Source organism: Mandrillus leucophaeus, unplaced genomic scaffold, assembly GCF_000951045.1.
Source record: "Mandrillus leucophaeus isolate KB7577 unplaced genomic scaffold, Mleu.le_1.0 Scaffold338, whole genome shotgun sequence".
Lineage (NCBI taxonomy): Eukaryota > Metazoa > Chordata > Mammalia > Primates > Cercopithecidae > Mandrillus > Mandrillus leucophaeus.
In genome coordinates this window covers 1,151,303-1,162,488 of record NW_012103565.1, presented here as the reverse complement: position 1 = coordinate 1,162,488, position 11,186 = coordinate 1,151,303, and the positions used below count along the sequence as shown (strand labels likewise).

At 36.4% G+C, this 11,186-nt stretch overlaps 1 protein-coding gene across 2 annotated transcripts in view; it reads right to left on the bottom strand.

Moving 5' to 3' along the window:
• Nucleotides 1-11,186, bottom strand: part of INTS6 (integrator complex subunit 6) — an 89,938-nt gene that overhangs the window by 4,397 nt on the left and 74,355 nt on the right. For both annotated transcript variants that reach the window (XM_011988760.1, XM_011988761.1), the window contains 5 exons: nt 9,988-10,114; nt 8,634-8,776; nt 8,182-8,413; nt 2,930-3,301; nt 1,770-1,863 (listed from right to left, as the gene is read on the bottom strand). In XM_011988760.1, coding sequence (XP_011844150.1) covers nt 1,770-1,863; nt 2,930-3,301; nt 8,182-8,413; nt 8,634-8,776; nt 9,988-10,114 — 968 coding nt within the window. The remainder of the gene's footprint in view (nt 1-1,769; nt 1,864-2,929; nt 3,302-8,181; nt 8,414-8,633; nt 8,777-9,987; nt 10,115-11,186) is intronic.

The window sequence follows — 11,186 nt, the reverse complement described above, 5'->3', positions numbered from 1 at the left end:
TTTTAGTTTGTCCCTAAAACACTCTATACCTAAACAATGGGAAAGAGGTTGTTCCTTCCACAACTGAAAAGAAAAAGGAAAAAAACAAACAAAAAAATCAAAAAACTAATATATTCAAAATATATTCAAGGGCTGCAAACACTCTGGTGAAATCTGGGCTCCCAAAGCAAATACTTCAATAGCTTCTTCTCATGCTCTTTGTAAGTTGAATGTTGAAAGGAATGTGAACAAAGTATGAATATAAACTCCCACAAAATGGAAGAAGAAATGAAAATTGGGCAGTAGCATTTAAAAACCATGGTATTCTATTATAATTTGAAAGCTAGCAAATCAAGGATAGACATCTATAATACAGAGTATAGCAAGCAGTTAAAGTTCAAGTAACAACTTTTAAAGATTTTCAGTAACAAATATGGGCAGACTAAAATTGTGTCTACATAATTGCCGATGGTTTTAAGAATATCCCAAGACACTGGACATTTTATTCCTACTTCCTTGCTAGTTGGAAGCTAATATAAATAGCCACTGTAATACTACACAATTCCCTAAAAGGTGGCAGAAGTGAAGTACAGATACCGGGAATATAAATTCCTAATGAGGTTTTAGCTGACAGAATGTTACCATAAAGAGCGTAATAGGTTAAATACTCAAAAGTATATGAAAAGTTATAGCCTTATCTTGATCCTGCAAACTGGCCTATGCTCTAGCCACTCCAAAAGTATGAAAAGAAAAGAAAACTAGAAACAAAAACCAACTTTATCTAAAATCTTCATGTGTAGCAAAGAAGAGACAGGGGGACAAGGTGTAAGTGTGTTTACATTTAGAAGGTCAAATAAGATAAGCCCCAAGTTTTCTTATAATACTAAAATCCCCAAAATATTGAAGGGAAAATAAAAAATGTTTTTAAACTCATGCAACTATGTTTTCCAGTTAATTGCACTTCTTAATTACCATTTATAACCTTTATCCACCTTCTTTATACAGTGATCCCTCTGTATCCATGGAGGATCGATTCTAGGCCTCCCTATGAACACCAAAATCCATGAATGCTCAAGTCGCTTGTATAAAATGGCCCAATATTTACATGTAACCTGTGTACATTCTCCCATATGCTCTAAATAATCTCCAGATTATTTATAATACTAACACAGTGTAAATAGTATATGAATTAGACTGAATTATTTAGAGAATGACAAGAAAAAAAAAGCCTGTACATATTCAATACAGACACAACCATCCATTTCCCCACCTCCAAATACTTTCAATCTGTGGTTGCTTGAATCCAGTGAATGTGGAACCCAGGGATACAGAGGGCCAATGTACTAATGATCCTGGGCTACTGAAACAATCAGAATAAGGCCCATTTGTCCAGTTCTGGTCCCCTTAATTATGCTTTCCCATGTAAAAATAAATGACATTCAAATATGTTCTTTTTAGTCACCAATATTAATGCATAAAGGAGAAAAATTAAAGGTTGCAAAATATGAATGTAAAGATATCAAAAAGCTACAGAGAAGAATAAACAAGAATTCTCCAAGTATCTAGTAATTTGCAGGGAGAAAAGGTCCATAATTCCTGAAGAATGTGTGTGTGGCTGTTTTCTAAGTGAACTTCTTTCAATAAACTAAAAAAGAGTAAGAATTTATATGTTGGTATGCCATATACATTTATAAACAACACAAGTGCAAAACAGATACTGTTAAAATACTGCCTGTATAAACTGCGGACTCATTTAATCACCATTTCATTATATGCAATAATTTATTTACCTTGATGCTTCTTTAATGACATTTTGTAAAAATATTAGTCTTGTTTGTAAGCTGCCTTGCACATGCTTCAGTAAAGTGAAGATTCTTTCATATTCTTAAAGCAAAAGAAGCAAAAAGAAAAATTAAGTGCCTTTCATTTGTATTCTTATTCAATATTCTTCTTTTGCAGTTTATTATATTAAGATATACTGAGACAAAAACATTCTACATAAAAATTTCACCACTCATTAGAGATTTTATATTTTAACATATATGTAAAAGTACATAGCAACAAAGATAAAACAACTAATCAAACACTGCTTTGTAAGTAAAAGTTCCTATTAAGTTATCAAACATAAAGCTTAAAAGGATGAGTAAATAGCTTTTTGGTAGTATCACTAAAAAATAAGAACAAGTGGCCTTTACAAAACTCCATCCTTACAGTTTAAAATTCTAACAGCTAACATGGGGTAAGTGGGAAGTGGGAGTAAAAACCAAACATGTTAAGAGTGTTATTCCAGTTTAAAGTTTTCATATGAAACTCTGCAAGGGCTATAAACATCTAAACTCCAAGGATTGATTTGTACCCATTTCTGGACCACCCAGGTCACTGTACTACCCCAGGGCAAGTGATGTGTTAACATCCTCTAAATGAATGCCAATAATACTGAACTTTTTCCCATGAAGTTCTTTTGTGTTCATATACCAGATAGCTTTCGTAACTTTAGTTTTTCGGCCTAAACATATCCTATAATATCACTATCATAGTTTAACTATTAAACATAGTGGTAGGCACTACGACAAGAACTTTACAGACATGAAGTAATTTAATTTTCAGTATATCGTTTGTGAGCTAGCTGCTATATTAAATTCCATTGTTGGTCAGAAGAATATTCAAGATTATGGGTTCCTGTCATGGTAGGAACTATATGTAATTTATCTGTACAGTGTTGCTCTGCTCTTAGTCCCTGCTGCCTACCATACCTAGTACCTTGGAAATAGAAGATATTCAGTGTTGGTCAGATGAATAAAGAATCTTAACTGAGATGTTGTTCAAGACAGATCTAGAATCATATCTATTCTTTTACTACAGTTACTTGACCTTTTTTTCTTTTTTTTTTTTTTGCTTTTTTGAGCACATACAGAAATCAGATCTGATGTTCGTCTCTTATTATACATACTTCTTCCTGGCTTTCGGATCTCTTTCATTATTTGTGCTTTTAATTCGGTATTGACCTCTTCATGGCTTCTGCAATGCATCAATTTCTTTCCTTTGTTGAGTGAAGATGCTGGTATGTTCTCTTCAGCACATTGTTCTTTATCTCTTGGCTCCTCATGATTTTCTAAAAATCCACCAACAGTGAGGTCATTGGTTCCTAAATGGTCATGACCAAGAGCCTCCATATGATTGGTTGGCCGTTCCAGTAAACCAGCTGGAGAAGATGTTGAAAATTCAGTATCCATAGCATTTGGTGTAATGTCTGATGAAAGTTGGTCTGCAACATGATTTTCAACCACATCATGTATTATTGAATCATTAGTGGTCTCTGAAACTAAAAACAAAGATATGGGGAAAAAATTATGAGGCCCAGTCTCAAAGCATACAGTAAATAAAGCTACAAAAGAACATTATTACAGCAAGTCACAACTGATTTCCTTGACTAATGCAAGTTAACAAATAATGTGATATAGTTCTTAAGCATTGCCAAAGATACGGTAGATTTCAATGTGACACATACACAGTATTTACAAAATATTTACAATTTTTGCCCTTAGAGGAAAAAATAAAGTCAATTTCAAGTAGTTTAGCTTTCTGGTTTATTCTATGGCAATTTTATTGAAACAAGTAGGTTGATACTTCAATGAAATATCTATGATCAAAATTATCACGGTCATCTATCTCTACCTTAGAGAGCCCTAACTCAATATGCCTTATACATCTGGTATCATTTAGAGGTAAAAGTAAATACTGGGTAGTTTTTACTTTCTACTTATACTTCTGCCTTTAAGTTCCAAATTCTGCAGGGAACATACCACCAAACAGGTAATGTTTTACAGTATACCCTTCTAACTACAGAATCTAGTCATCATTTATTCAACAGTGCAGAGCAACCTGGTGCCCACTTCAGTTCATTAGACTACTAAAATTGAAAGCTCGCAAGCCTTCCTCTTAACACCAGATTATTAGACTTGCCCCACTGAAAGCAGCTGAATTTTAAGAATTTTAAGTTCTCTGATTGCTTACCAACCTCCAGGATACCAGCTGATTTCATCTCTACTGTCCTCATTTCCTGTCCAAACTATTAACTCAATTTACTCATATTCCCCTATACACTCATTTCCACAAATCCCTCAAATTCCTGACTCTTTCCTAAATTTGATTCCATGATTTGCAAACTCCCCTTTACTGAATATTCTGTACAACTTATGCTTTAACTGAAACCCAGCTCTCCTGTATGCAGACTGCTCTCCTTTCCAGACCAAAAGTAGAAATTGCTTTCTCTTGCACACTCTCCATAGGCATAAAAGGACATGTAGTCACTGAATCCTTCACTTCCTAGTGCTATTGCAAAATTACTCCCTTGTACTCTTGTGAGACTCAACCATGCCACTCACACTGTCTCTCCTTATCACTATCTTATGCCAACGTCCAGGGCACAAGCCTGTAAGACACTGTTGTCTCTGGCACTCAGTTACAGCCTTCCTTCTGTTGTGCTGAGCTCCTATCAACTCCAGTGGGGAAGGCACCAAGTTCAAGAAGGCAAAGAAGAGATCTAGAGCCAGTAAACAAGACAAGGGGTTTTGTTGGGGGCTTACATAAAGGGGAGCGAGCCCAGTGGTGGCAAGCTAGGCAGGAGAACCACCTTACATACAGTCCAATGGCAGTGGGCTGGACAGGATAACTGCACGGCCCAGTGGCAGCAGGCTAGACAAAAAAAAGGCAACTGCTTGCAAAAAGTATGCAGTTTATATTGTATTTTCACTTAGCACTCTTCCCCCTAACAACCTCCACCTGGCAACCTTCATTTAACCCAAAACAAAGGGCCTCAATCCCCTGTCTGGCCTGCATTCACTTCACAATGGGCTAGGGGCTCAGATGTTCCTCATAGATAGGGAATGGATCTTTGGGTTAGCCACCCTATTCCCTAGCTCAGAACTCCCAACCGCATGCAGGTGTGTCTGCACGCAGGGTCATTCTCAGGGTATGCTTCAGTTATTGCTATCAAGTGCATCTGCCATGCACATTCCACCCCCAGAGCCCTTGTCACTTCATTCTTGGTCCTTACTACTACTCGAAATGTGGTGTGTGGACAAGCAGCAGCAACACCAACAGAGAGCTTGCTAGAAATGCTCATCTGCCTCAGACTGAGTAAATGAGAATCTGTAGTTTAACTAGACCTCCCAGGTGATTCACATGCATATTCAAGTCTGAGAAGTGCTGTGGACTTCAATGTTTAAGCAGATCATCTGGTAAGAACCTGGCCTCCCCGTTCCCCAGCTTCTCTCTAAAGAACTTACATTTACACCTTCGCCTTTCACATCCAGACAAATTCAGAGATGGAGGAGTATCACCCTCGTCTTCAAAGTACTCCTGCTACTGCTCCTTAACTCAGCCAGACTTTGACTCTAGCAATTCCTCTACTTTCTTTCTCCTATTAACCATATCCCTTCTAAGCAGCCAATTCTGTAAAGGGCTTATATCCGATGATACATCACTTTTACTAATGTCTTAATTTCTCTTGTTCTACTGTCTTCCCATAACATCTGCCAAGCAAAATCCCATCTCTTGACTCACTCTATCTGCTTGCCCCAGACTTGCATTTGGAATCATGAGCACTGCTGAAGAAATAGGGTGCAGCTCTACAGAGTGGTCACAATCACCATCTCTACTTGGGTCCTAGGCACTGTCTAGCAATCTTATCACAACCTTTTCTCTCTCCCACAGAGATTGTTAAGCTCCCTCACTCTCTTCAAACCCCTGACTTTCCCAATATCCCCTTCCGTCTCAGCAGTATACTTCACCTTCTACCTCACAGAGCTCAAAAGAAAAGCAAAGCCATGATTAAGAGACTTCCTTTACCTCCCTCTTAACTAAATTACACCCTCGCCACCATGCTTCCCCCACATTCTGCATCAACTGAGGGAGCATTCTTTCTTCTGTGCTCTAGACCATTCCCTCTTGCGTTCTCAGTAATTTTGTGCTGAGTATGCCTTTTCTCATTTTCATTTTCAACTTCTCCCTATTTACTGGTTCCATCACCAGCACTGAAACATGCTCAAGCGTCTCTGATCTTAAAAACAAAGAAAAATCACCATTTTCAAAATCCCGTGAACTCTTCCAGGTACCATGCTCTTTTCCCATCTTCCTTTTACAACTAAACTTAACTAGCTGTTTATACTCATACTCATTGTTTCCATTTTCTCACCTCTCACTCCTCCCATAACCCCTTATTAGGCTCTGCCCCTTTACTCCACAGAAATTGCTCTTGCTAAGATCACCAAAGACCACAGAATTTTTCTATTTCTCTTGATTGAACTGTTTTTGTTGTTGTTATTGTTTTGTTTGTTTTTTAAGTATTTGGGACAACTACCCACTCAATTATCTTGCCCTTTAGCTTCCATGACATTAAATTCTTCCCTATTTTCTCCTATCTCTAAAATTCTTCCTTCTCAATCTCCTTTTCTGCTTTCTTAACTTTGGCACTTTCGAGGTTCTGTTCTGAGCTTTTTTTCTTGTGTTTGCCTTGGTGAGATTTTATTCAGTGCAATGGGCAGTAATCTGCCTCTCATACTACCCCTCTAGCCCAATCCTCTTCTCCTGAGTCCTAAACTCAATATTCATCTTCTAACTTAGGATCTCCACTTGATGACCTAATATGCACTTCTAAACTAAACTCATTTATTATTTATTCTTCCACCCACCCAGTGTCTCTCAAGACAGATGCCTGACTCCTCCCACCCTGCTCTGGTCCCAACATCCAAAAATCCTTTAGTGGTGTGTCCAAGTATTTCTCAAATACATATTCTTCTTCAAACCCCTCTGTCAGGTCACCAGCATCTGTTCCCCAGGTTTCCTAACTGATTTCTGTGCATGCACAATTATTTAACAACATCAAATATACAGTCTGTGTCCATACTCTCCAACATGTTTTCTGTTTGTGGAAAAGTTTGATTTTGTTTGATTCTGAGTAGTTAAGGCCTATACATTGCAGCTGGCTTATGTATCTCTTAAACTACATTTGCATCTGTAAAATCCTGCTGTACCTCTTTTACTATGTATTTTTCTGGGAAAAAACCAACAGATTCTTTGTCCTACAGAGTTTTCTACAATCTGGATTTTACTAATTGTATCCCACATGTTTCTCTGCCCCCTGTATTTCCTATAAATTGGTTTGATTACATTGATGTTCAACTTTGGTTTTTGGGGTTTTTTTGGTAAGACAACTTCAAAGGCAGTATTGGATACTTCCATCAGCAGTCATAAAATATTTTGTTTCTCTTCAGTTAATATGCTGTAAGTATGACCACTATCTATAAGTGATAAGTCCATTAATTCATTAGGGTTTCCCTACATTCATTCTTGCTCCTCTCTGATAATATTCCACACACATTACAGTCAACCTGGTCTTCATAAAATGCTAATCAGATTAGGTCACCTTCATTTTAAAACCTTTCAGTGGATTCTCACTGTCCTTTAGAATAAAGTTGAAAACAGCTTCCAAGGCCTTCCATCATCTGGCTTCTGTCTTTCAGTTCTCACATTACCTCATGCCCAACACCCTTGCTATACTGGAATTCTTTAAATTCCCTTGATGCCTTTCTCTTTATGCCACTGCACATACTATTGCTCTAGTATAAGCAAATGCACAGCTTTTGGCTTCAGCATTAACTTCCTCAGTAAAGTGCCTTGATTTCATTGACTTAAATCCTCTTGCCAAATGCTTCCACAATATACTTGACATCTTTTCTGTAATATTCAACATACTTCTAGTATCTGTTCAATGACTGATCTTCCTTGCTGATTATAAATGAGGGCAGAGATCACTCCTATCTTCAGTGGTACATACCTCAAAGCACAGCATTATCCAAAACAGCATACATATTTAATAATTAGTTGACTTCAACTGAAATTGAAAACCATCTTTCTGTGGATAGTGATAATGCTCCTTTCAAAAGTATTATTTTGAAAGATTTGCAAATGATATGTTAGAACATTATAGCTAATAAAGCATCATAAATATAAGAAATGTTCAAATGTTCATTAAGACATACAAAAATGATCATATGCTCATTTAAACAAATATCTTCTCTACACATTCATTCACTCATTGTACTACTAATCAATTTCCTTCTATAATCTATAACAAAAATATCTTCCTTGAAAAGGAACCAAAAGGCAGCAAATAATGTTTAAGAAAAAAACAATTCTTACTTTTATGAAGAGGAAGAGGTTTAATAAGATCTGGCTGTGCTTGAGTTGTAGGTGCAGGTGGTCCTTTTCCCCCGATATGATTGTTTACAACAGGATTCTGCTGTCTGCCTCTTAGTAGTGGAGACATACACCGACGTCTTTTAGGGATCCCTTGCATATTTGGTTCTCCAGGTCGTTTATGTTTATTTTGAGGTCCAGCCACAAATTCATCTGCTTCATCTATCATCATACCCTTTAGCAAAAAAGAATACAATTTTCTTGAATTTACAAACAATGTTTAAATGGCACAACCAGTGTCAATTCCAATGAAAGTAACTATATTCTAATTATGTTGACATTTATTAGATACTCTACCAGGAAAATAGCTTCAGCTTACTTTAGTTAAATTAAGAACTATAAAACTGACAATGCCTACCACAAACAAATTACATAACAGAACATTTCAAAATTACCTTCTTATCCAGCTTAAAGGGGTTGCCAAATGTATGCAACCTTCGCGGCTGATCAGGATCAAGTTCTCTTAGTGGAGAAGGTACTTGCTTGAGGTATTCCTGGTAGTTCCCCATTTGTGCTATAGGAACACTGTGCACTTGATCTTTCAAAAAGAACACAACAGCAACAAAAGTTAACCTCACTAAGACTATACTCCAATTAGTTCTCAAATAATGTTTCCTTATATATGAATGCTACCTAGTGTTATTCTAGACAGTCTTCTTTACCAACATATTCTAAATTCGTTTGGTGCAATTATAACCACTGCGACAAAATATTTTAAAATAAAATTTAAAACACTGATTTCATCATCTAAACAAAACAAAAATTGCCATTAATTTCAGTACACAGAAAGTATGTGTGGCCGGGCGTAGTGGCTCATGCCTGTAATCCAAGCACTTTGGGAGGCTGAGGCAGGCGGATCACTTGAGGTTAGGAGTTTGAGACCAGCCTGGCCAACATGGCAAAACCCCATCTCTACTAAAAATACAAAAATTAGCAGGGCATGGTGGCACGTGCCTGTAATCGCAGTTATTAGGGAGGCTAAGGAGGAGAATCGCTTGAACCCACCCAGGAGGCGGAGGTTGCAGTGAGCCGAGATCACACCACTGCACTCCAGCCTGGGCGACAGAGCAAGGCTCTGTCTGACTCAAAAAAAAAAAAAAAAAGTATGTGTGATCTTACCGTGAAAGGTGTATCTCTTCTCTTCTACGCTATTCCAAATAAACAGAATTTAATTATAGTAGAATTTGTAGAAAACGGAAGTACAGTATGGAAAAGAGAAGCCACATAGCTAACCCTTTTTATATAAAATTATTGTTAGAACGCTTAAATCAGAGGTGGCAAAGGTTTAAAGTCTCATCTGACTTGATTTATAGTAGGTGCCATGGATAAAGGTGAAGGAATTATCAGAACATGTCATGAAACTGGCCATCCGGAGTTAAACCATCAGATACTGGTATATCTCAAGAAAATGACTGAGATAAGAAAAATCACTTATTTTAAGTATACAGTTTGACAACTGGTGCACGCGTGTGTGTGTGCATGCACACATGAATGCATGAGAAAAGCTAGAAAAGGAAACTAAACTGTTAAGAAAGGTTGTTACCTCTAGGGAAGAGAATTTGGGGCAACAGTGATGGTAGGAAGAAAGGTAGAGAGTCAGGGATGATTCACCTTTTACTTCATTTGAACTTACAATAAGAATGTTATACTACTATAATAATTCTTTGAAATTTACATCACCATGCTATGCTTTTTCAGACTATAAAGAAAAAAAACATTAAAAATACCAGTATTAAACTATGATCTAACCTTCATCCTGTCCTTTAAGAAATCTGCGAGTGCTCTTCAAAAGATTAGATCTCATTCTTGTTAAGTGATCCAAAAGATTTCGTCTTGGTATGTCATAAGCATTTCTAAATGTCTGTGGCTTCAAATCCTATTAAACAACATTCAAGGACAAATTTATTGTCAAACATAGAATTAAAAGAGACTAAAATCTCTAACCTGCAGCATAGGTTTGGAAATAAGATATATAAACTAGTTAACTTAAAAAAATAAAATAAAGACATATGATATAATCTTAATGTACTGGTTCAGGGCCAAAAGATGAATATTTGGTAGTGAGATCAACCAAACAATCTCAATTCACCATCTAACTCTAAAGATTTTATTATATATTCTGGATAAAAGAAGTAAACTCATTTAAGTAAAAACCAATTTCCAAATTTTAAAAACCGAAGTTTTTTAAGAAAACAGCTTTAATGTGTGATTTATGTACCATAAAATCACCTATTTTAAGTATATAGTTTGATGTGTATTAGCAAATTCATAGTTGTGAAACCATCATCATAATCCATTTCTGCCATCCCCAAAAGCTCCTTGTACCCACTTGCAGTCAATCACTATTCTTGTCCCCAGGCAACCACATGATTTGCTTTCTTTCTATGCTCCATTTTATAAATGGAATTTTGCAGTGTCCAATCTTTTTTACTTGGCTTCTTTCAATTAGCGTGATGTTTTTGAGATTCATTGACATTATTCATGTATCAGTAGTTTGTTCCTTTTTATTCCAAGTAGTCTATTATATGGACACACCACATCTTCTTTATCTATTCACCAGTTGATAGGCACTTGGACTGTTTCAAGTTTTTGGTTATTATGAAAAATGCTGCTATGAATTCGCATACTAAGCCTACAAGTAGATGACTGATTGTACAGCAAATTTATGTTTACCTTCTTAGGAAAATACCAACTATTTTGTATCAGTAATGTTAGGAGGGTTGCTCCACATTCTCATCAATACCTGTATTTTTTGTCTTTTAAATCTGTCATTCTAGCAGTTACGAAGTAGTATCTCGTTATGGTTTTAATCTGCATTTCCCTAATGGCTGATAAGGCTGAGTTCTTATTTGTATTTGCTTATTTTCTTTGGTGAAATGTCTGTTCAAGTATTTTGCCCATGTTTGTCTTTTTGAGTTATGAGTTCTTTATATATTTTGATACAAGTC